This window comes from Ictidomys tridecemlineatus, chromosome 8, assembly GCF_052094955.1.
Source record: "Ictidomys tridecemlineatus isolate mIctTri1 chromosome 8, mIctTri1.hap1, whole genome shotgun sequence".
Lineage (NCBI taxonomy): Eukaryota > Metazoa > Chordata > Mammalia > Rodentia > Sciuridae > Ictidomys > Ictidomys tridecemlineatus.
Genome location: NC_135484.1, coordinates 113711016 through 113736144, shown reverse-complemented (window position 1 = coordinate 113736144; position 25129 = coordinate 113711016). Strand labels below are relative to the sequence as shown.

Sequence of the window (25129 nt, the reverse complement as noted above, 5' to 3'; positions counted from 1 at the left end):
TATATATATATATATATATATATATATTTTTTTTTTTTTTTTTTTGGTACCGGGAACTGACCCCAGATGCACTTTAGTATTGATCTGCACCCCAGCCCTTTTAATTTTTTATTTAGAGACAGGGTCTCGATAAGTTACTGAAGCTGGACTTGACCTTGTGATCCTCTTGTCTCAGCCTCCTGAGTCACTGGGATTACAGGTATGTGCCACTGCACTCAACTGGAGCTTCCTTAAGAGGGGATTCTTCTTCATCATGTTGTGATGAACCAAACTTTACTTTCTGAAAAGTCTGAGAGGAGGAGAGGGATACAGGAAGCGGGCAGGGGTCGGTCCTTTCTATGGCTAGAAGCCAACCGAGTCTCCAGTTCACCAACCACGCTCTCCAATTAGAGGAGCCACAAGCCACCACAGGTGACTATTGAAATTGGAATTAATTAAAATGGAATAAAAATTTAAAAATTTATTGCCGGGTGATAAGAGCCACACCTTAAGTGCTCAATAGCCATCTGTGGCTGGTGGACAGTACAGATAGAGAGCACTTCCACCAGCCCAGAAAGATCTATTGGCCAGCGCTGCTTCAAAAGGGCTCAGGAGAACCATGTATCCGTTGGACAATCCACAACAGAGAAATTAGAAACTAAGAGTGCAGAGGGGACTGGGAGACAGAAACACACACCGATGCCATGGTGACGTCAGCTGGAAGGTGATACATCACTCCTGCTAAAACAAGTGGCCCTTCCTCACAGGCCCAGCAATTGGCCCATGCAACCTTCCCTCCCCCAGGAACTCTCCTTCCTCAATGCATAAACCCCCCAAACTCTGAAAGAGCAAGCAGCATCTTGGGAACGCATGCTCCTGGCATGGCTTAGTTTAACTTGCGGTACAGCATTCCCGGTCCCACCGGGGACCACGAGTCCATGGTGCTGACTGAGGAGCGCCTGCGGCGGCTTAACTTGCTCGAGATGGAGGAGTCCTTGTAGATAGAATAGCCGTGCTTGGCAAGGCAGGGCAGACCCAAGAAGTGCAGGAACATTCTCGAGATTTGAAAGATCAAGTACAAGTGGCTCAGCTCCCTGAACTGTTTTTTGATGATCCGGTGGATGAACAGGGCGATGGAGAGGTGGATGCACTCGTAGATGACGATCCACACGGCGTAGATGGGCAGCCCGGTGTAGGTGTTGTGGTGGAGGCAGTAGAGGAGGAAGCAGCTGATGCCCAGGGTGACCAGGGACAGGACCGTGTTGATGACCTGCCTGTTTCTCATGACCCAAGAGCCCAGCTGGGAGTCGGTGGTCTTGTAGATGTTGTACTTGTCTTGGTAGCCGATGTACGTCATCTGGTTCAGGTCAAAGATGAAGAACTGGACGGTGTTGAAGACAGAGAAGAGGCCCACCAGGAAGGACCACATCCTGGCATCCATTGTACACCAGGGTCACCGGAGTATTGCCTGCAGAGGAAAAAAAAAAAAATATATATATATATATATATATATAGGGACACATGACAAGATAGCACAGCTTGCCTGAGGCTAATGCCCCAGGCCACTAGGGTTGGGGACAGCAGTGCTGCTGTGTGGACAAGCCATGAGCTGGAGGTCAAGGACATGGGTGTGATCCCTGCTCTAACTAAATCAGCTGTGGGAACCACATCACTGGGAAATGAAAGCACCTCTGGCCTGGGGTGATCGGAAGGTAGCTTCCAACTCTGCAGCCCCAACTCCAGCTTTACTTTAGATGGAAAAAAACTCAAAAAAAACAACCCACAAAACCCTGCTCTTATTGTTCCAGGCTTGTGGGCCTTAGGAAGCTCCTGTATCTGGAATAATGATGGGATAGATTTCAGGGCTTCCTTCTGGTGAATTTGTTTTCTCCAAAGAAAGGAAGCTCTTCTGCCTCCTTAGAGCGTGGGATCATCCCCTAACCCTCCCCCTGTCTTTCCTTCCAAACCCTTAGAAATGGAATTGTCTTATTTTGTTCCCTGGGAGTGCCTCGGTCTTGTCCCAAGTCACAGGGTTGGGCCAGCAGTGGGTGGCATGAGGGAAGGTTCATGAACGCAAGACTTACTATTCAGGCCAAGATGCTACCCAGGCGAGCCCAGCAGACAGGCCTCCAGCTGCAACCTTGGTTAGATCTGAACTCCGCAGGTTGGCTCCAGCCAGGGTGAGACACCCAGGGCCAGGCAGACTTTGCTGAATGTTTATAACAGAGGGTCCAAGGTTGGGGTTGGCTGGACCTCCACCAAAATGTCCCTCTACACCCCAGATCCCCTCCTTACACTTCCCAGTGCAGAAGGCTCCCCAGCAAGCCTCTCTCCTCTCCATTCACCACCCTGTGAGCTACTGCGAGGGGGAGAAGGAAGGGGCACCATGACACATGAGGGGAACACACACTTATTCTCTGACTGACAAGTTTCCATGGTGGATAGTTAAACTTGTCTGTCAACTTGACCAGGTTGAAAGACATTTAGAAAATTTGTAAAGAGCACTTCTGGAGTGTGTGTGTGTGTGTGTGTGTGTGTGTGTGTGTGTGTGTCCGTCCTGTGAGTCTACAAACTGAGGGTGGGGAAGACCTATCCTAAATATGGGCAGTACCAGCCAATAGGCTGGGGACCCATAGGGAACAAAAAGTGAGAAAAGGGGTATCTCCTCTGCAGGTAGGCAAGTTCAATTCTTCTTCTTGTGTTTTTTTTTTTTTTTTTTTTTTTGCTGGGGATTGAACCCAGGGCCACTTAACCACTGAGCCACATCCCCAGCCTTTTTTTTTTTGTATTTTATTTAGAGACAGCGTCTGGCTAAGTTGCTTAGGGCCTTGCTCAGTGGCTGAGGCTGACTTTGAACTTGCAATCTCAGCCTCCCGAGCTGCTGAGATTCCAGGTGTGTACTGCAAAAAAGTCAATTTAAATGATAAAGGCTTATTTTTTTGTTTGTTATATCAAAAAGATAGAATAACTCTAAACATTCATGTACCCATTTACACTTCAAAATACACAAAGAAAAGGCTGCTAGTTTCAAAGAGAAATAAGCAAATCCATGATTATATTCAGAGACCTTAATACTTCTTTTTGACTAACTGATAGAAGTAGACAGAAGGGGCTTCGCTTATAGCTCAGTGATAAGAGTCCTTGCCTAGCATGTGTGAGGCACTGGGTTCAATCCTCGGAACTACATAAAAATAAATAAATTAAATAAAGGCATTGTGTTTATCTATAACTAAAAAAATAAAATTAAATTAAAATTTAAAAAAGAAGCAGACAGAAAATTAGGAAAGGTATTACAAGATTTGAACAATATTATCAACCAATTCGATCTAATTCACATTATGGAGCACTGCATGTAACAGTAGCAGCTGTTCTTTCCAGGTTCACACAGAACATTTATCAAGATTAAATGTCATAAAACTAGTCTTGGGATTGGGTGTATGGCTCAGAGGTAGACTGCTTGCCTAGCGTGTGCAGGGCTCTGGGCTCAATCGCCAGCACTGAAAAACAAAAACGAAAAACTAGCCTCAATAAATTTAAAATGAAAAATGTATGTTCTCTGTTCATATTGAAATTACATTCGAAATCAATGATGGAGACGAGAGCTGTGGCACACACCTGAATTCCAGCAACTCAAGAGGCTGAGGATCCAGGTTCAAGACCAGCCTTGGCAATTTCGCAAGACCATGTTTCAAAGTAAAAAATAAAAAGGGCTGCAGATGTTGCTCAGTGTGTGAAGCACCTGGGGTTCAATCCCCAGTGCCACTAAGAAAAGAAAGAGAGAGAGAAAAAAATATATATAAAATAAATCTGACAAATGACATGAAGACTGGAGTGTTGAAAGCTATAAAACATTACTGAGAAATTAAAGACTTGAATAAATGGGGAGGTGATATCATTCTCATGTATTAGAATCGAAATCAAGATTTGAAATCAAGATTTCAATTCTCCCTAAATCCATCTATGGATCCAGTGCCATCCTTATCAACATCCCAGAGAGCTTTTTTTTTTTTTTTTTAATTTATTCCAGCAGGCTTTTTAAAAATAGAAACTTCAAGCTGATTCTAAAGTTCCTATGGAAATGGAAATGGCCTGTGCTGTTGTTGGAATGTCTGTCCCTCTAAAACGCAGGTTGCAATTTAATGGCCGTCATGACAGTGTCTGAGCTGGGAGTTTTGAAGGTCACCAGGGCTCCCCTCATGAGTGGACTCGGGCTGGAACTGTGGGAGGGACTTGCTCACCGGTACTACCTCCCTTTTTTGCCCTCCTTTTTGCCTATTTGCATTGTAAGGCCTTTGGTTATGTTATGACACAGCAAGGCCTTTGCCAGTTGCTGGGCCTTCATTCCTACACTTCCCAGTCAACAAATTTCTGTTTATTTCACATAACTCTGTATTAGATTTTCTCCTCCTTTTTTTTTTTTTTTTTGGTACCAGGGATTGAACCCAGGTTCTTAACCACTGAGCCACATCCCCAGCCCTTTTAATATTTTATTTAGCATAGGATCTTGCTAAATTGCTTAGGGCCTTGCTGAGTTGCCGAGGCCTGCTTTGAACTTGTGATTCTCCTGCCTTAACCTCCCAAGTCACTGGGATTTTCAGGCTTGTATCACTGTCTGCCTAACAACATTTTTTTGCTGTTTAAAATGTTGATGGACCTTGATTTTATTCATTTATTTTTATGTGGTGCTCAGAATCAAACCCTGTGCTTCACAACACATTTTTAATCTGCAAAAGATTTGAACAGACACATTGCTTAAGAAGATATAAAAATGCTAAATCAGTGCATGAAGAAACGCTCAACATCATTTGTCATCAGGGAAATTTAAATTAAAGTTGCAAATGAAATACTACTATATACCTACTAGAATGGCTCGAATAAAAAATTCCTGCCCATGTTAAATGCCGGGGAAGATGTGGAGGGACAGGAACTCTCGTGGACCAGAGAAGGAATTTAAATGGGACAGTCACTCTGGGAAGAAAAATGCCAGTTTCTTAAAAAGGGAAAATGGTATTTACTGAAGGTAAATGAAAGCATTAAATCCATATAAACCTGCACACAATATTTAAATTGTTCTTATTCATGATTACTTAAAAAAAAAATAGGACTGGGGTTGTGGCTCAGCGGTAGAGCACTTGCCTCGCACAATCGAGGCCTTGGGTTCCATCCTCAGCACCACATAAAAATAAACAAAATAAAACTATTGTGTCCAACTAAAAAAATAAATATTAAAAAATAAAATATTTAAAAAAATAAAAAAACTAAACAACAAGGCAGGCATGTTGGCACACACCTGTAATCCCAGCAGCTCCGGAGGCTGAGGCAGGAGGATCACAAGTTCAAAGCCAGCCTCAGCAAAAGGGAGACACTAAGCAACTCAGTGAGACTCTGTCTCTAAATAAAATACAAAATAGGGCCGGGGATGGGGCTCAGTGGTTAATTGCCCCTGAGTTCAATCCCCAGTAGCCCCCCCGCCCCCCAAAAAAAAGAGAGTTGGAAGACAGGGTTTACAGGGAAGTTTGGGATGATGTCTGCTTGTGAACCTGATCTTGGTGATGGTTTCATGGCATGTACATATGCCAACATTTGTCCAATTATAGGCTTTTGTGTGTGCGTGTGATATGTTTATTTTTTTGAGGAGGAGAGTTTGTTGATCTGCAACAGTACATTTTATGATTTGATTGGCTAATTGATTCATAAATAGTAAGTTAGTCTCTTCCATAAAGCTACAAAATCCTGAAGGTCAGGCTACACATCTTATTCTTTTTTGGTATCCCCCACAGTGTACAGTACAGGGATAGTCATAGAAATAAATTTAATCACTGTTTAATTTTTTTTCCAGTACTGGGGATTAACCACTGAGCTATGTCCCCAGTCCCTTTAATTTTTTTTTTTTAAATTTTGAGACAAGGCTTTGCTCAGTGGCTGAGGTTGGCCTTCAATTTGTGATCCTCCTGCCTCAGCCTCACCGAGTAGCCATCGTGTCCCACAAATTTACCTCTTGAATAATCAAGTCCCTTTAGTGCTTCTTGAACGCCAAAGGAGGGAAAGAATTCAAGACAGATTGAAGAATGATTCTCCTCTATTTTTATTGTCTTACTTATCTGGAATATAGCATAGAAGACAGAGGGGGAAACCATAGCACAAATCCACCCCAAGGCCAACAGTGTCTTTTCTTTGTGCTACAACAATCTGAGTCTAAATACAGATGAGGCTAGCCTGAGATCACATTAAAAGAGCTGTGGGTTGAAGACGAATGAAGACATATCAAAACAAGGAGAGCCGGCTGTTCAGCAAATCAGCTTCATTTCTGTACTTTTTCATCTTGATTTTGACCAGTAAGGTTATGCAGTAGCATAACCAGAACAGGAAGGCAGAATTCAAGGAAGGTTTGATCCATCATGAGGCCCTTGAACTCAACAAATGCCCTCAAGGAGCAGGATACGCCCTTTATGATCAGAATCACTTCATCTCTCCACATTCCCCCTGGAAGAGTGGCCGTGGGGTCTGCACTGGCCAAACTGCTCAGCCAAAGGGGCGGGGGAGAGAGCAAGAAAGGGGCTACCCTAAGAACCGGAGAGACCTGCCTCTTGGGGAAAGACAGGCGCCCAGGTCACTCTTTATAGTGGTGGACAAAGCTCAGGATCTTTGACTTCTGCCGAGGGGTCTCTCCGCCGCTCATGGAAACGCGTCTGTTGTAGAAGACGATGTTCCCCTGGTTCTGGCTCTTGTAGATGGTGTGGGCGTAGACGACGACGAAGAAGAGCCCGTAGCAGTGCAGCAGGGTCCGCAGCACGAAGCCCAGCCAGCGCATGGCGCGCACCTCGGTGGAGCTGAGCTTGTTGGTGAAGACCTGGACCACCAGGTTGACGGCCTCGTAGAAGAGGATCCAGACCCCGTAGACCAGCAGCCCGCTGTAGATCTGTGCGTACACGGCGTACAGCAGGAGGCAGCTGAGGACGATGGTGACCATGGACAGGCACAGCACGATCGTGTAGCTCCAGCAGACGAGGAACTGCCGCGCGGGGTTGGGGCTCTCCTCCTGAAGGCTGATCTCGGAGCAGTTGCCGTGCCCCAGGTGCTTCCGCTCGAAGATGAGGTACATGTTGGTGGCCAGGATGGTGAAGACCCCCGACAGCACGGTGCCCATCTTGGCCGTCAGCCCGCACCACTGCTGCTGCTTCATGCCCAGGCCTCCTGCGGAGACAAACAACACGCCGGGCTGCAGCTCCTGCCGGTGCTGCACAGAGCACGCTGCCTGCCTCCTTCTCCACCGTGGGGATGATGGACACGGGGAGGCCAGGACACAGAGGCCGCCCTGGTAGTGGCTCCCGGCAGAGCGCTTGCCTAGTACCGGGGCGCTGGGTGCCATCCTCGACATCACACACAAACAAATAAATAAAAATAAAGGTATTAAAAAAAATGATTGTGGGGCGGGGAGGAGGGAGGATTCAGTCTGGAGCTGGGAGCAGCAAGCTGAGAAATTAAGAGTGGTGATTCTCAGCGGGGCGCGGTGGCCATGCCTGGAATCCCAGCGGCTCTGGAGGCCGAGGCAGGAGGATTGCGAGTTCAAAGCCAGCCTCTGCAAAAAGGAGGTGCTAAGCCACTCAGTGTCTCTAAATAAAATGCAAAAAAATAGGGCTGGGGATATGTGGCTGAGTGCACCTGAATTCCATCCCTGGTACTCCCACCTTACCCCCCAAAAAAGAATGGTGATTCTCAACCGTGGCTTGGCATTTGAATTGCTGGAAGTACCCACCCCAGACCAATCAAAACTTCTCTGGGTTCAAAACCTCCTAGTAATTTTCATTCGTAGCAGGAAACACCAAATTGTATGTGAGGCACTGGGTTTGATTCTCAGCACCACATACAAATAAATAAAATAAAAAATGTCATCAGTGACTAATAAAAATATATTTTTTAAAAATAAGAACAATCAAAAAGTAGGAGAAAGAAAATAAACAGAAAGAGCAGACATCAATGAAACAGGAGATAAAGTAGAAGGACCTCTCATGGGTTAGATTATTTAATAGGGCAACTTGAGGCTAAAAACAACTAGAAAAGATAGACTTGTTTTGTTTTGTTTTGTTGCAGTGCCAGGGCCTCTAGCTTTCTAGGCAAGCACTCTACCACTGAGCTACAACCCCAGCCCTGAAATAGTTTTTAAATATTTTAAAAGCACAGAAGTGCTGATCAGGTGAGAGCTTTAGGACTTCAGCAAAACAGGGATTTAGTTTTGCTTTGAGGGTATTTGCCAGTTTGGGCAAATGTAATTTTCTTTTACTTTTTTTTTTTTTTTTTGTACCAGGGATTATTACCAGGAGCAAAGCACTGAGCCACGTCCCCAGCCCTTTTTACTAAATTGCTGAGACTGGCTTTTGAGTCCTCCTGACTCAGCCTCCAGAGTTGCTGGGATTATAAGCCTGTGCCTCTAGGACTGGCAAGTGTCAATTTCATTATGCCAGCCTTGCAGGTAAGAGGAATGAGCAGGCTCCACCCAGGAGGCACATGTGTTGAGAGGTCTTCCCTCACATTAGCCGTGACCAGGGAACCAGTGAATCAAAAGTAAACTTGCCCCCTATATCTTTCTCCCAGGAGACTCTTGAGAACTTGTAACCATAACCAGTTTGTGAGTGCATGTGTATTTATAACCAAGTTATGTAAAGTTTTTTTTTTTAAACCCTTTCATTCATAAATCTCATCTACAGTTGTCTTGAACTAGAAGTGTCTCTAAGTGCCTGGCAGAAACAAACAAACTCAAATCCTCCCTGGAGGATGGCACCTCTTATGCTGGTCCTCATCCCAAAGTCACCATTAGCAATTTTTCAGGGATAATGACCAGAACATGGTAAAAAAAAAAATAATAACTAAGCACATAAGAACAAGGCGCTGTGAGAACCAGCTGAAATATCGTATAGCAGCAACAGAACTACAATAAATACAGATTATAAAACAACTCTGATATTATTTTTATTTTATTTGCATTGTGGTATAATTGCCACTATAGCCATTTTTTAAGAATTATTTTTAATTTTATTGAGTGATTGATTTAGACAGGATCTTGCTATATTGCCCAGGTTAGCCTCAAATTTGTGATCCTCCTGCCTCAGTTTCCGGAGTAGCCAGGATTGCAGGTGTGTGCCACCATGCCAGCGGCCATCCTACCCATTTTTAAGCATACAATTCAGTCGTGTTTGTAGTTTATAGTTAATACTGTCATACAAACAATCTTTAGAACTTGTTCATCTTCTAAAATAAACTGTATACCTCTTAAACAAGATATTCCCATTTTTTTTCTCCCCCAGCTCCTGGAAACCACCATTCAACTTTCTCTAGAAATCTATATAAAAGAAGTCACATGGTATCTGTTCTTTTTTTTTTTTTTTTTTAAATATTTATTTATTTATTTATTTTTTAGTTGGCGGACACAACATCTTTGTTGTTATGTGGTGCTGAGGATTGAACCTGGGCTGTACACATGCCAGGTGAGCGCGCTACTGCTTGAGCCACCTCCCCAGCCCGGTATCTGTTCTTTTGCAACTAGCTTGTTTCATTTGATATAATAACCTTAAGATTTATCTATGGGGGCTGGGCTTGTAGTTCAGTGGTTGAGCATTTGCATAGCAAATGTGGGGCGCTGGGTTCATGCTCAGCGCAACATAAAAATAAAATGAAAAGGTATTGTTTCCATCCAAAACTAAAAATTTTTTTTTTAAATAAAAGATTTAGGGGGCTGGGAATGCGGCTCAAGCGGTAGCGCGCTCGCCTGGCATGCATGCGGCCCAGGTTCGATCCTCAGCACCACATACAAACAAAGATGTGTCCGACGAAAACTTAAAAAAAAAAAATTAAAAAAATTCTCTCTCTCTAAAAAATAAATAATAAATAAATAAATAAAAGATTTATCTATGCTGTAGCATGTGTCAGGATTTTCTTTGATTACTATATTTAAATAAATAAAAGGTAAAGTTGAAAATCTATAAAGAGGTAGGAAACCATAGAAAATAATCTAGCAAGGGTTGGGGTGTAGCTAGGTGATACAGTGAGCATCCAGCATGGGCAAGGCCCTGGATTCAATCCCCAGCACTACAAAAATAAATAAATAAAGAGAGAGAGAGAGAGAGAGAGAGAGAGAGAGAGAGAGAGAGAGAGAGAGAGAGAGAAGGAAAGAAAGAAAAGAAATCTCAGAAGGATCCAGGAGGATGGCACTGGTACCCTAGTCACTGCCCTTTGGAAGAGCATGTTTTTTTATTCAAAAGGAATCAAAGGAAACCCAAATCAAATGGATATATGTGTGTGTGTGTGTGTGTGTATCAATATATAAATATAGGGGTTGGGGTTGTGGCTTAGCAGTAAAGCACTTGCCTAGTACGTGCAAGGCGCTGGGTTCGATCCTCAGCTCCTCGTAAAAATAAATAAACAAAATAAAGGTATTGTGTCTATCTACAACTAAAAAATTAAAAATAGAGTTTAATAATATATATATATATATGTAAACATTGATTTTTTAAAAAATATATTTTTTAATGTGCTGCAGATTGAATTCAGGGCTTCGTGTATGCTTAGTATGCACTTTATCACTGAGCCACACTACCAGCCTGGATTTATATTTTAATCATGGTAAAAGAAAACAACTGCCAACCCAGGATTCTGTAACCAGAAAAAAAAAATAATTTATTTGTGCTGGGAATTGATCCCAGGGCCTTGTGCATGTGAGGCAAGCACTGTACTAACTGAGCTATCTCCCCAACCCCAGAAAAAAATATTTTTAGAGTTTAAGGGCCATAGTATGATGATAACCTTTTCACAAAATTCGAAAACCACTAAAATGAGATAATATGTTATTTAGCCATACATATATATGTGGATAAAACTTTATTTTAAAAGCAAACCAGATAAGGTAACGTCTGCCTGTAATCCCAGGAACTCAGGAGGCTGAGGCAGGAGGATCTCAAGGTCTAGCGGCCTGGGCAACTTAGTGAGACTCTGCCTTAAAATAAAATAAAAAGTGACTCAGTGTTAGAGCACCCCTGGTTCAATCCCAGGAACCGAAAACAAAACAAAATAAAAGAGTGAGAGAATAATAAAGACCTCTGAAGTGTAAGAATCAGGGATAGGACAGGGATGTAAAGATAACTGTAAGGGATTCACAAGTCTCATCATAGTTTAAAGACACAAATTATTACATAAAAGAATAAAAGTGCTGGCCATGGAGATGCACACCTGTAATCCCAGCAGCTGGGGAGGCTGAGGCACGAGGATCATGAGTTCAAAGCCAGCCTCAGCAACTAAGCGGGCCCCTGAGCAACTTAGTGAGACCCTGTCTCTAAATAAAATGTAAAAAGGGCTGAGGATGTGGCTCAGTGGTGAAGCTCCCCTGAGTTCAATCCCCGTACCAGAAAGAAAAAAGAATAAAAGTGAGCCACACATGTACCAATGACGACTGCTTTTTATGACCTAGGATGCTGAGTAATCCAACTCTGTACACCTAGTTCCTGAAGGAAAAAAACACATGGGGAAAAAAGCCACGTAACCTAACCAACATAACCTAACCCTGCACTTTGCACCTGCTGCATAATTGCCTCATGTACCTACAATGGACCGCAGAGTTCCTCTTAGTCTTCTTTAGAATTCACATAAAAAAATTGGGCTTCCATTGGTCCATCTCTGGAAAAGATGAGTAACTGTCTATCTGTAGCCATTTCCCTCTTCTTGCTTTTAGCTAGAGACGTGGCCAGCCAGCCAGTGCTTAGCTTCCCTTGACTGTTGATGTGGCCATGGGACCAAGGGCAGGTGAGGGGAAGCCCTGTGTGCCACTTTATAGTCTTACTCATGGAAGAATCGGGGATGCGCTCACTTTCTCTCCTGCGTCCTTTTTCTTTCCTTTTGGTGCTGGGAATTGAACCCAGGCCTCAACCTGGGAGGTGCGAGCCCCTGCCACCACCAGCTACACTTCTGCAGCCCCTCTTCCTTCCTATTTCTTAGCCATGGTCAGAGCTGATCTTTGACCCAGACTTGGAAGCTCTCGCTGAATATGGAGAGCACCTTAATCAGTCATGGAGAATGGCTCCGTGAGATAGAAAAGGAAGAAGCAGTTGAGGCTGTGGCTCAGTGGTGGAGCGCTCGCCTTGCTCGTGCCAGGCCCTGGGTTCTGACCTCAGCACCACATAAAAATAAGTAAATAGAATAAAGATATTGTGTCTAACTATAGCTAAAAAATAAATATCAAAAAAAGAAAAGAAACTCTTCTTATAAATAATCTACTATCTTTAAACCTTCTTCTTCTTATTTCTTACATACATGACAATAGTGGAGTGCATTACATACTTAATTATCCATTCATAGCACAATTTTTCATAAGTCTGTATATAAAGTATGTTCATGCCAAATTATGCTATTATACATGAGCTCTCTTATTTTTTGCATATAATTCTTAATATACCTTTATACCACAATTTATCATTTCTCTGTATATAAGGTATGTTGACACCAAATTTACATTATCATACATGAATTTTGTGTAATGATGACCGTCTCCTTCCACCATCCTAGCTATTCCCCTTCTCCCTCCCTTCCCCTCCCACCCCTATTCCCTATCTAGAGGTAATTTTCCACCCATGCTCTCCCTCCCTACCCCACTTTGAGTCACCCCCTTTATATTAGAGAAAACATTCAGCATTTGTTTTTTGGGGATTGGCTATCTTCACTTAGCATAATCTTCTCTAATGCTATCCGTTTCTCTGCAAATACCATGATCTTATTCCTTTTTAGTGCTGTGTAATATTCCATTGTGTATAAATGCCACATTTTTTTTTTTTACCCATTCATCCACTGAAGGACATCTAAATTGGCTCCACAGTTTAGCTATTGTGAATTGTGCTGCTATAAACATTGATGTGGCTGTGTCCCCATGCTGTTTTTAGGTCCTTTGGGTATAGTCTGAGAAGAGGAATAGCTGAGTCAAATGGTGGTTGCATTCCTAGCTTTCCAAGGAATCTCCATACTGCTTTCCAAATTGGCTGCACTAATTTGTAGTATTTCTTTCTTTCTTTTTGTTACTAGGGATTGAACCCAGAGGTGGATTAATGCTGAGCCACATCTCCAGCTATTTTTATTTTTAATTTTGAGGTGGGGGTCTTGATAAATTGCTTAGAGTCTTGCTAAATTGCTGAGTCTAGCCTTAAGTTTGCAATCCTTCTCAGCCTCCTTAGTTGCTGGGATGATAGGCATGCACCACCATGTCTGGCAAGGCCTTCTTTTTTTTTTTTTTTTTAAAGAGAGAATGAGAGAGAGTGAGAGAGAGAGAGAGAGAATCTTTTTAATATTTATTTTTTAGTATTTGGCGGACACAACATCTTTGTTGTATGTGGTGCTGAGGATCGAACCCGGGCCGCATGCATGCCAGGCGAGCGGGCTACCGCTTGAGCCACATCCCCAGCCCCTGGCAAGGCCTTCTTATATACTACAATAGCTTAGCTTGTTCTTTAACATACGACTCCTGCACTGAAGAAATCCAATGAAGAGTAGTGACCCATTGGAAAAAGTATTTCCTTTTTTTTGAACAACCCAGCAGATTTTTACTGTTTGCATTTTATCTCATTAGCCTATGCTTCTATTCACAATATTCTCATAAAGATGTTTCCTTGCTAGGTTCAGTGGTGTGCACCTGTAAATCCAACAACTAAGGAGGCAAGACCGCAGTGGTATAGTTAAAGCTTTCGTCCCAGGGTTTCATAAACTGACTTCCAGACCACTCACGTATAATCGAATCAAGCCTTTATTGAAGCACACCGGTGGCGGCTGACCAGAACATAAAGCTGTTCCCCTGATCAGCCCGAACAATTGCAAGGGTGCTCCTTATAAGCCTGAAAACCCCAAAAGGGATGTTCGGGGTCTAGCCAATGCAAGCAAGCCAGGTTACAGAAGCGGGACAGTGCAGTCAAGCAGAGGGAAGCCTAACCAATCACAGTTAGCCCAGTCACCCCAGTTACAGAAACAGAGCCCCGTTACCCTAGTTACAGAAACAATACCTCATTAGGTAGTTCTGTGTTCTTAAAGGTTTCTATAGCAAAAGGAAAAGAACATCTTGCCCCAGTCATGACCCTTCCACTTGGCATAGCTGTTTTACAGGATGAAGTCATAGAAACAAAATGAAGTCATGTTTGCTTCTACTATCACAGCAGCAGGAGGATTGCAAGTTCAAGGACAGCCCAAGCAACTTAGTGAGATCTTGTCAGAAAATAAAATAAAAAGGGCTGGGGCTATAGCTCAGCTGTAGAGTGTCCTTGGATTGTTCAATCCCCAGTACCACCAAAATATATATATGTATGTGTGTATATGTATACATGCGGGTATATACACATATTTATGTCTCCCTTTAATTTTTTTTTTTTTTTTTTTAGTACTGAGGATTAAACCCAGGGGTACTTTCCCACACTGAGTTACATCCACAGCACTTTTTATTTTTTATTTTGAGACAGTATCTCACTAACCTTAGGATCTTGCTTAATAGCTGAGGCTGGTTTCAAACTTGCCACCCTCCTGCCTCAACCTCCCAAGTCACTGTAATCTTAGGATCACTGTGGTTTTTATAATTCATTTGATAATCAATCATGTATTGTCTTCCAATATCTTTTGTTTTAATTGTAATTTAAGTATTTCATACTTACAATAATCATTTTAATACCTACTAATCAGGACATTAAGAGTTAGAGAAGCTAATTAATTTTGTCTAAAGCTGGTCATCTGCTCAGCTGCAAAAGCAGCATTTGTTGTTGTTGTTTTGGTGTTGAGGATTGATCCCAGGGGCGCTTAACCACTGAGCCACACCCCAGCCCATTTTATAATTTATTTAGAGACAGGATCTGGCTGAGTTGCTTAGGGCCTCACTAAGTTGCTGAGGCTGGCTTTGAACTCCCTATCTTCCTGCCTCAGCTTCCTGAGCTGCTGGGATTACAGGTGCGCCATCACACCTGGGGCAAAGTCAGGATTTGAACGCAGTCTTAACCCTCAACCCATTTGTGCCTCATCTATTCCTGAGATTCGTGGCTTGCTGAGCTTAGAGACCCCCGATCCCACATTTCCTGGGAGTCCTTGGCTGGAGAAAGGCCTGTCTCTCAGTCACCTGTCCTCAGTTCCTGTCAGGTCCCCTGTGCTCCTCTCTCCTTCCTTTTCTCTCTCTCTCTGCTCCCCAGCTTTTCTCCTTTTTTCCCCTCCCTCCCTCTTCTTCCCTTCTAAGGGTAAACTCTTGGTCGTTCTAAGAGAAAGCAACCGTCTCTAACCTGGGAAAGGAGAACAGACCAGGAATTGAAGGGAGCAAAAATTATCAGCCAGATCCGAGAACATGTTTTGTTTGAACAGCTCGGTCTTTTAAAGGAACTGGAAATGATTTGGGGCAGGTGGACACTGCCCTGTTGCTCCTGGCCCCAGCATTCCCTGTTACCTGAACACCTCCTGACCTTACTAATTCATCCTACTTGCCTGGCTCTGGAAGGCCTTGGATTTTGAGGTTCGTGCTTTTGAAATCTCCGTATCTCATTTGATAAAGCAAATGTGAAATTTTCTGTTACATGAAAACACCATTTCTTCATTTTTTTGTGGTGTTGTGGACTAAACCAGGGGCTTCACACATGCACTGTACTACTGAGCCACATCCCCAGCTCATGAAAATACTATTAATGTGTTTTTTCCTGTATTCCTACATTTGTGATTTAAAATCTTGATACTGGCTCATTTTTTTTTGTCCCTAGAGATTTATATCTCTCAAGTTATATACAAGTTATATATACAGAGTCAATTTTAAAAAGTATGCTTTGGTGGGGCCTAGAAGCACACATCTATAATTCCTACAGCTTGGGAGCCTGAGGCAGGAGGATTAGAAGTCCAAAGCCAACTTCAGCAATTTAGGGAGGCCCTATCTCAAAATAAAAAATAAAAAAGGCTGGGGATGTGGCTCAGTGGTGAATCTCCCCTGGGTTCAATCCCTGGTGTCCCCCCAAAATTAATAAATAGAGTTAGTGAGTGAGAGAGAGAAATTATGCTTTAATGTCATAAATTAAAATATTTAGTGAAATTAAGTAATTATAACAGTAGTAATGATCACAATAAACATTTAGTGAGGCATTGTGTTAGAATTTACAACATTTTTGTTATATAATCATACATGTTTATTTACTACTTGATGGTGGTGACGGAATCAAGGGTATTTGCACTTTTTATGCATTGAGATGCCCAGATGTCAGTTTTTGCCTGTCAGGAGAGGAATCACTCATAGTTACTGATGACCATTCAGAATTTAGCTGCAAGTTGACCTGAGCAAAGTGAGCTCCTGGCCTGTGGGAGGTGGCTCTGTGTTGACAGCGACAGCCAAAGGGGCCCCAGCAAACATCCAGCTGCCAGAAAACTTCCAGCTGCCAGCTGATGATTGGCTCACAAGGGCCCCAGCAACTTCTAGCTGCCAACTGATTGGCTCCTCTGTGGTGATGCTCATTGGGCTGTTTCCCCGCCCTTTCAGACCACGGAGCTGCTCATTGGGGGACTTTTTTGGCTCCGCCCACACGACCCAGCCAATCGGTCTCAAGAGCAGGAGGAGTGGGGGAGGGGGAGAGGCTGTGGGAAGCGGGTGGTGGCAGTTGGGCTCTGAGGGTTTTTCCTGAGGAGCTGTGTGGTTTGGTGTGTGTGTTCTAAAAATAAAGTTAGTTTCTTTTGACAAGTGGCTCCTGAATTGTGCCCAGCCAGACTGTGGCAGCCCTGCTAAGTTTTTGATTCTTCCCTAGGACTTTGAAGACTGACTCGTCTCCCTCTAAACTTGCAGTTTTATTAGTCACTTAATTTGATTCATTTTATCATTTGGCTCATCCTGGGTTTAAGGCAACTGCGGATTTGATTCTAGTATTTTTTCTTAATTTGTTGAATCTAGTTGGTTGTTAACTTGTTTTCCACTGCTGCTGGAACAAATGACCACAAACCTAGTGGCTTGAAACAATACAAATTGCCAGATGTGGTGGCAGATATCTATAATCCCAGAGATTTGGGAGGCTGAGGCAGGAGGGTTGAAAGTTCAAGGCCACCCTTAGCAATTTGGCGAAGCCCTAAGCAACTTTGCAAAATAAAACAAAAAAAAGGTCTGCGGATGTGGTTCGGTGGTAAATCACCCCTGGGTTCAATCCCCAGTACCAAACAAACAAACGAAGCTTCCTGCCAATGTATGATTTCACAATTCTGTAGGTCAGAAGTCCCAGTTGCCTGAACACCTAACTGGCTTCTCTGCTCTAATTCCTGCTAGATAGAAACCAATTATTGGCTGGCTTGCTTCCAGCTCTTTCAGGCTGTTGGCTGAATTCAGTTTCTTAGAGTGTGGGACTAACCTCCCCCTTCCTTATTTTGTATTAGCTTATGGGCCACTCTTTGTTCTTAAGACTTTTATTTATTTATTTATTTATTTAAAAGAGAGAGAGAGAGAGAGAGAGAGAATTTTTAAATATTTATTTATTTATTTTAGTTTTTTCTGTGGACACAACATCTTTATTTTTATTTGTATGTGATGCTGAAGATCAAACTCAGCACCCCGCCCATGCCAGGCGAGTGCACTACTGCTTGAGCCACATCCCCAGCCCAAGACTTTTAATATTTTTTTTTGTTGTTGTTGTAGATGGATATAATATCTTTATTTATTTATTTATTTATTTATTTTTAATGTGGTGCTGAGATTCGAACCCAGTGCCTCACATGTGTGAGGCAAGTGAGCTACCACCGAGCTACAACCCCAGTCCCTCTTAAGGACTTTTGTTTGTTGGTTCTATGGTACTGGGGGTTGAACCCCAGGCCTTGTGCATGCTAGGCAAGTCCTCTAAGAACTGAGCTACAACCCCAGCCCCAGGCTTTGGTTCTTGATGGTAGGCTTCATGCTTAGCTCCTGTGATCTCAGGGCCAGAAGTGCTCCTTCAAACTCTTCTTGTGCTTGGAACTTCTCTGATTTCTCCCTTTTTCTTCTGCCTCAATTTAGAAGAGTCCTCTTCTTTCTTGGGCTCCTGTGAGTAGGTAATCTGGGATAATCTCTTTATCTCTAGGTCCTTAACCTGAAGTACATCTGCAGAGTCCCTTTTGCCATAATCATTGGTGCAAAGGTCAGAAGGTTGTTCAGGCTGAACTGCCTTTTCCCAAAATGTGTGTGTGGGCAGTCCAAACCCCCCATGCCTTAGAATGCGATGGAGTCAGGGCCCTTAAACAGGCGATTAAGTTATTAGGTCATTAGCATCAGCCCTAAGCAAACGACTGGTGTCCTTATTAGAAGAAGGAATTAAGTCACAGAAGCATGACCATGTGAAGTCACTGGAGGAGACTCTGGCCCTCTGCCAGCGAAGGAGCGAAGACCCAGAGGAAACCAACCCTGCCGACACCTTGGTCTCCGTCCCCAGAACTGGGAGAAAAACATTCTGTTAACTCATCAGCTGGCATTATCATGCAGCCCTCACCAACCTTCACAGGGGCCAGAATTTTGCCCACTACAGTCACGCGTGGCCTTTGAATTCTTCTTTGGACCTGGGTGAATCGCCTGTTTCCAACTGGGCAATTATCTTACAAAAATTAAAGCGTATTTTTGGAAATGTATTTTAACAAAGTTTTCTACAAGTGCAAACAACATAACAACACAAAGTGTTTGTTTTTTGTTTTTTGTTTTTAATGAGGCTATGGGATTAAACCAAATCAATTCAAGAATCTAATTAAATAGCTGTCAGAAAACTCCATTTAATTTTTTTTTTTTTTTTTTGGTACAGGGTGTTGGACCCAGGGGCACTTAACCACTGAGCCACATCCCCAGCCCATTTTATTTCTTATTTTAAAACAGGGCCTCACCAAGTTGCTGAGGCTGGCTTTGAACTTGTGATCCTCCTGCCGCTGCCTCCCAGCTCATCGGGGATTAAGGTGTGGGTCCTATGCCTGGATGCATTTAATTTTAAGAAGTTGCAGAGCTTTCTTTTGAGTGTTCAGTCCTCCCCTCCTTTTTCGTAGTAGGGGTTGAACCCAGGACGTTCTACATTCTCTAGCCCTTTTTATTTTTTATTTTGAGACAGGGTCTCAATAAATTGCCCAAGTTACCTCAAACCTGTGATATTCCTGCCTTAGCCTCCAGAGTTGCTGGAATTACAGGTGTGTGCCACCGTGCTTACCTTGGGTATATGGTTTTAATACCTATTCTTTTCCCATTAGAAATGTAAATTATATTTTCAGGCTGCTCTGCTCTTAAACTACTTCCAGACTGTTATTCTTCCTCAAACCCATGCTTTCTAGGCCGTCCTATTTTTTTTAAAAGAAAAATTATTAATTGGTTGTGGTGTCACATGCCTGTAATCCCAGTGGCTCGGGAGACTGAGGCAGGAGGATTGCAAGTTACCATCCTCAGCAACTTATCGAGGCCCTAAGCAACCTAGGGAAACCCTGTCTCAAAATACAAAGGACTGGGATGTGGCTTAGTGGTTAAGCACCACTGTGTTCAATCCCTGGTACAGAAAAAAAAAAAGTATAAAAAGAAAAAAAATTATAGTGACAGAGACAGAACTCAATCTCTATCCCAGACCTACTAAAATCAGAGTCTCTGGAGGTGGGACCCAGACAAAAGTCCTTAGTTTGCATGAGCCTAGTTATTTGCCTTTTCATACCTAAAAATGGGCAGCTTTTTTCAGAAAAAAAAAAAACTGAAGGAAAAGTCACACTGTAAGGTATTTTCCTTTTTGCTTATAAAAGCCCTTTTAAAATTAGAGAACAGTGGTTAAAAAGGAATTTATTCTTGACTCTGGGCTAATATATTTGATTAACAGTTACCAAAGATACCTTGTTCCCCAAAATAGAATTTTCTGGAACCGATGTAAATAGAATTAGAGATCACAAACAGAACAACACGCTGAAATGGCAAAAGCCAGAAATGCTCTCCACCAAAAGGCTCCTGCCCAGAGTGGATTTTCTATATGCTTTTCCCAAACCTCCAATGTAGACCAAAGGTCCTACGAGAGTTTTGTGCCCGTATGAACTCATGGTCATGGATTTCCATTAGCCCCCAACACAGCTGGGAACTCCTATTCTCTGGAATGGCTCATCCAAGCCATTTCCCTCTGGACCCACAAACCCCATTTCCACATACACACCCCTTTCCTTTGTTACAGTGACAGAATGTCTTTTTTCTTCCACGCTACTATGAACTGTGCTCCAGAGCCTGGTCTCCTGCCCTCTCAGGAACTTTCCATTGACCACCCCTCATCCCCTAAAGCATATTTTCTTTGCTTCTAACTCCAACCTCACCTTGGTTTTTCCCTCCATCTCTGGCAACTCCTTTAATGGTTTCCTTCTGTTATTTATTTATTTAGGGTGCCGGGAATTGAACTCAAGGGCACTCGGCCACTGAGCAACATCCCCAGTCCTAATTTCTATTTTATTTAGAGACAGGGTCTCACTGATTTGCTGAGCACCTTGCTTTTGCTGAGGCTGGCTTTGAACACACGATCCTTCTGCTTCAGCCTCCAGAGCCACTGGGATTACAGACATGTGCCACTGCGCCCAGCTCTGCTGGTTCTTAAGTATTTGTCTTTTGACACTTTATACTATCTCCCAGGTAATTACTCATTTCTATTCTACTGCCATGTACTCCGATGGTATAACTGCCATGTACACTACACCAATGGTTTCCAAATCTTCTATCTGGAACTTCAAACCAGCATTTCCAACTACTGTGTCTCCCTTGGGGAACTTTTTGTGTTGCTCTGATTCAAGATGTTCCAAACTGACCTTATAGTTTCTACCATTTCCATCCCCATATGCTGTGACTCCATTTGTGTGTGTGTGTGTGTGTGTGTGTATGTATGTATGTATGTGTGTTGGGGATTGAACCCAGGGCAGCAGGCATTGCACATGCTAGGCAAGCCCTCTACCACTGAGCTACACCCTCAGTCCCTCCAGTGGTTCTTATTTAAGTAAACAATATCAATATGCATCTACCCATTTCTGCAGGTACCTTCCTCTTGCTCATCTTCTACATCCAAGGAAGCTCATTGTTTGATCCACTTTACACCCTGCTCCTCTTGTCTCTTGGATTATTGTTTTTCCTATCTGTCTTAATCCGTTCATGTTGCCATAACAAAACGCCATAGCCTGGGTGATTTATAAACAACAGAAATTTATTGCACATAGTTTTGGAGGCTGGGAAGTCCAAGATCAGGGCGCCAGCAGAGCTGGCTCTTCATACCTCCAAGATGGCATCTTTCTGCTACATTTACCCCTGGTGGAAGGCAGAAGGGCAAAAGGCAGCTCTTTGAATCCTCTTTTACAAGAGCACTCATCTCCTTCACAGGCTGAAGTCCCTATAACTTTTCATTTTCCTAAAGGGTTCACCTCTTAACACTGTCTCCGTGGGGTTTAAGTTCCAACATATGAATTTGGGAAGGACACATAGATTCAAATCTTAGCACCCTCTCCCCTGCTGCCTCTCTAGACCAATCACGTCTCCTTTGGACTGCTACAATTAATAATTTTGTGATGTTGTACCAGAGACTGAACCCAGGGGCACTTAACCACTGAGCCACATCCCCAGCCCTTTTTATTTTTTATTTATTTTGAGACAGGATCTCACTAAGTTGCTTAGGGCCTCACTAAATGGCTGGGTTTGGCCTCAAACTCATGATCCTCTTGCCTCAGCCTCTGGAGTCACTGGGATTACAGGTATGAGCCACAGTGCCCGGCTACCCCGGTTTTAGTAAAAGTAAAGTAAATGTGTGAAAATGTAATTATTTCATGAGTTCCTAATAAGTAGACTGTTAAATAAATACCACTGGCTCCTTTCATTCTGGTAGGACTTTTTTTTTTTTTTAATGTAGTATCTTCTTAGCTACAGAGATGATTGAAACAGGCAATGTGGAAGGACAGCAGGATAACTCTGTCACAGTCTAAACCAAGGGTTAACAACATTACTACGAAAAGTACTTAAGGATAGTGCAAAGCCTTTTCGGTTTATTTGTAAAATTTTCTGGAGGGCTACATTATCTCAAATGCAGATGCTTCTTCCTTTTTTTTTTTTTAAGAGGGAGGGAGAGAGAAAGAGAGAGAATTTTTAATATTTATTTTTTAGTTTTCGGCAGACACAACATCTTTGTTGGTATGTGGTGCTGAGGATCGAACCTGGGCGGCACGCATGCCAGGAGAGCAAGCTACCGTTTGAGCCCAAAGATGCTTCTTGACTTTCAGCAGGGTTATGGCCTGGTAAGCCAATTGTAAGTTGAAAGTATTCTAAGTAAATAATGCACTTCATTGGTGCATGTCTGTAATCCCAGTGGCTTATAGGCTGAGGCAGGAGGATCGTGAGTTCAAAGTCAGCTTCAGCAAAAGTGAGGCACTAAGCAACTCAATGACACCATGTCTCTAAATAAGATACAAAATAGGGCTGGGGACGTGGCTCAGTGGTTGAGTGCCTCTCAGTTCAATCCCCAGTCCCCGCCCCCCCAAATTCATATACCTAGCCCATTGAACATGATAGCTTAGTGACGAAGTGCACTGCAGAGTGTCAGCTATTTGTCCTTGTGGTTGCTTAAGTTGACTGGGACCTGCAGCTTGCAAGAGGCTATCACCCTGCACATCACTGTCTTTGGAAAAGATCAAAATTCAAATTCAGGGAGTGGGGATGTATTTCCAATAGAGTCCTCACCTAGCATGCATGAGGTTCTGGATTCCATCCAGCACTGCTCCCCAAAATAAATAAATAAGTAAAAGTACTGTTTCTACTGAATGTCTTTTTCACACCCTTGTAAAGTTGAAAAATTGTAAGTTGAACCATTGTGAACTGGGGGCCAGTTCTACTATACAATTAGAAGTGATTCTGAGAGGCTGGGGATAGAGCTCAGTTGGTAGAGTGCTTTCCAAGCATGCACAAGGCCCGGGGTTCGATCCCTAGCACCACAAAAAAGAAAGAAAAAAGTGATTCTGACTCCACCTTGGAATGTTTACAACATTTCAAATCAAAGATATCTGTCTTAGTTCATTTGTGCTGCAATACACAATTCTGGTACAGTAGAATACCACAGACAGGGTACTTTACAAAGAACAGAAATGTGTTTCTTACAGTTCTGGGACCTAGAAGGTGCAAGGCAGCCAAGATTGGTGTCACATGAGGGCTGATCCTTGCTTCCAAGATGGCACCTTTTTGCTGTGTTCTCACATCTTCACAAAGCAGAAGGTCAAGAGGGGCTAAGCTAGTTCCCTCCAATCTTTTTGTACAGCACTAATCCATTTATGGGGTAGAGCCTCCACAACTTAATTACTTCCTCAAAGGCCCCACCCCTTAATACGTGGGGATTGAGTTTCAACACATTTGACATTTTGGAGGAGACAAAAACATTCAAAGCATAGAAATATATTTATGTAGATTTTCCAGCAAACTATACTAGAAAAAATAAAGTTAGAAAAATAAATATTCATCCTTTTATATCACCATTTTGTTTTGTTTGTTTGTTTTTAATACCAGGCATTGAACCCAGGGGTGCTTTACCAGTGAGCCATATTTCCAGCTCTTTGTATATTTTATTTTTAAAACTTTAAAAAATATTTTTTAGTGGTTGATAGACCTTTATTCATTTATTTATATGTGGTGCTGAGAATCGAACCCAGTGCCTCCCACATGGCAGGCAAGTACTCTGCCACTGAGCTACAACCCCAGCCCTGTGTACTTCATTTTGAGACAGGGTCTTGCTAAGTCACTTAGGGCCTTACTCAGTTGCTGAGGCTGGCCATGAACCCGCAATACTCCCGCCTCAACCTTCTGAGCCGGTGGGATTATAGGCATGGGCCACTACACTTGGCCCCTCTTTTACCTCACTTTGACAGAATTATTATTTTCTTTTTAAAAAGAGAGTGAGAGAGAGAGATAATTTTTAATATTTATTTTTTAGTTCTCGGTGGACACAACATCTTTGTTTGTATGTGGTGCTGAGGATCGAACCCGGGCCACACGCATGCCAGGCGAGCGCGCTACCCCTTGAGCCACATCCCCAGCCCTAACAGAATTATTTTTGAACCCACAAAAGTATGTAATGTTTATTTTAAAATGCTCTTTGTTTTATAGGCCCTGAACCAAGCTTTTATCCTACTTGGGCAGATTTCACTTGCCAATCTGCAACTCAGTTTAACTCCTTTTGAACAGATTATTTTTAGGGCATAAGTGTGTCTGTATTGTTTTTGGTGCTAAAACTACCCACCTAGGTTCAATTCCGGGATTAGGGGAGCTAGTTAATTAGTCATGTTCTGGGTCGCCAAAGGCATCCTGAAAAATGCAAGAAAAGAAATCTGTAAGGGAGGTGTCCAGCTTAAGAGTAAGTAGCAAGTTTTCAAGTCAAATGGTCAGAGTTTAGATCTTGGCTTTGCTGTTTACTGTAAATTTATTTTCCCCAGGTCTCAGCTTCCTCATCTTTAACTCAGTACCAGTTACTGTTTACTGATTGCATAACAAATTACCCCAAAACTTTGAGCCCAAGACAATCGTTTATTGTGTACATGGATCCTGTGGAGGCACTCTGGACAGAGCAGGGGGTTTGCTTAATTCTGTGCATGATGGGAATTTGTATAGGGCACACCCAGGATGACTTCCCACCGCTCTGTGAATTTTGGAGACTGCTGGAACGGCTGCTGGCTGTCAGCTGGGGGCCTCAGTTCCTCTCTACAGTGGTGTTTTCTCTGCCACTGGGTTTCTTTTTCTCTGGGTTTCTTTTCAACCTGATGACTGGCGTCCCCTGAGTACTCTCAAGGACCAAGCTAGGGGAAGCTATCTCACCTTGTCTTAACCTAGCTTCCAAAGTTTCTCAGTGACACTTCTGCTACACTCTACTCTAGAAGCGAATCACACTCAAAGTGACTCACACTCAAAGGGTGGGGAATTAGATTCTACCATATGTAGGACAGTGCTAAAGAATGTGCCAAGATTCAGGGAATTCTGGTTATGAGAGTGTTCATGATCCAAGTCCCATTTTGCCAGGTGGGCCAGGGAAGAAAAGTCATCATAACAAAGGGATATTCACCAATGAACACATAGTCTCTGCCTCTCCCCTCCCTCCAACATTTCTCTTTGCTGAAACTAAGGGCTTCTGTGTGCATCGAGCTGCATCAAGTCCAAGTCTTTATT

General features: G+C 42.9%; 2 protein-coding genes across 2 annotated transcripts in view; both read right to left on the bottom strand.

Moving 5' to 3' along the window:
• Positions 1-478: 478 nt before the first annotated feature.
• Positions 479-1426, bottom strand: Tmem217b (transmembrane protein 217B). The gene has a single exon (XM_005318886.3). It carries the CDS (start codon positions 1418-1420, stop codon positions 866-868), a length of 555 nt encoding a protein of 184 aa, XP_005318943.2. The 5' UTR covers positions 1421-1426; the 3' UTR covers positions 479-865.
• Positions 1427-6040: 4614 nt separating this feature from the next.
• The window catches only part of Tmem217 (transmembrane protein 217), a 42956-nt gene continuing 23867 nt past the window's right edge, over positions 6041-25129 (bottom strand). Inside the window, exon 2 of the mRNA XM_005318885.3 lies at positions 6041-7173. Within this exon, the coding sequence (XP_005318942.1) occupies positions 6590-7162 (573 nt within the window). The 5' untranslated portion in view covers positions 7163-7173 and the 3' untranslated portion in view covers positions 6041-6589. The remainder of the gene's footprint in view (positions 7174-25129) is intronic.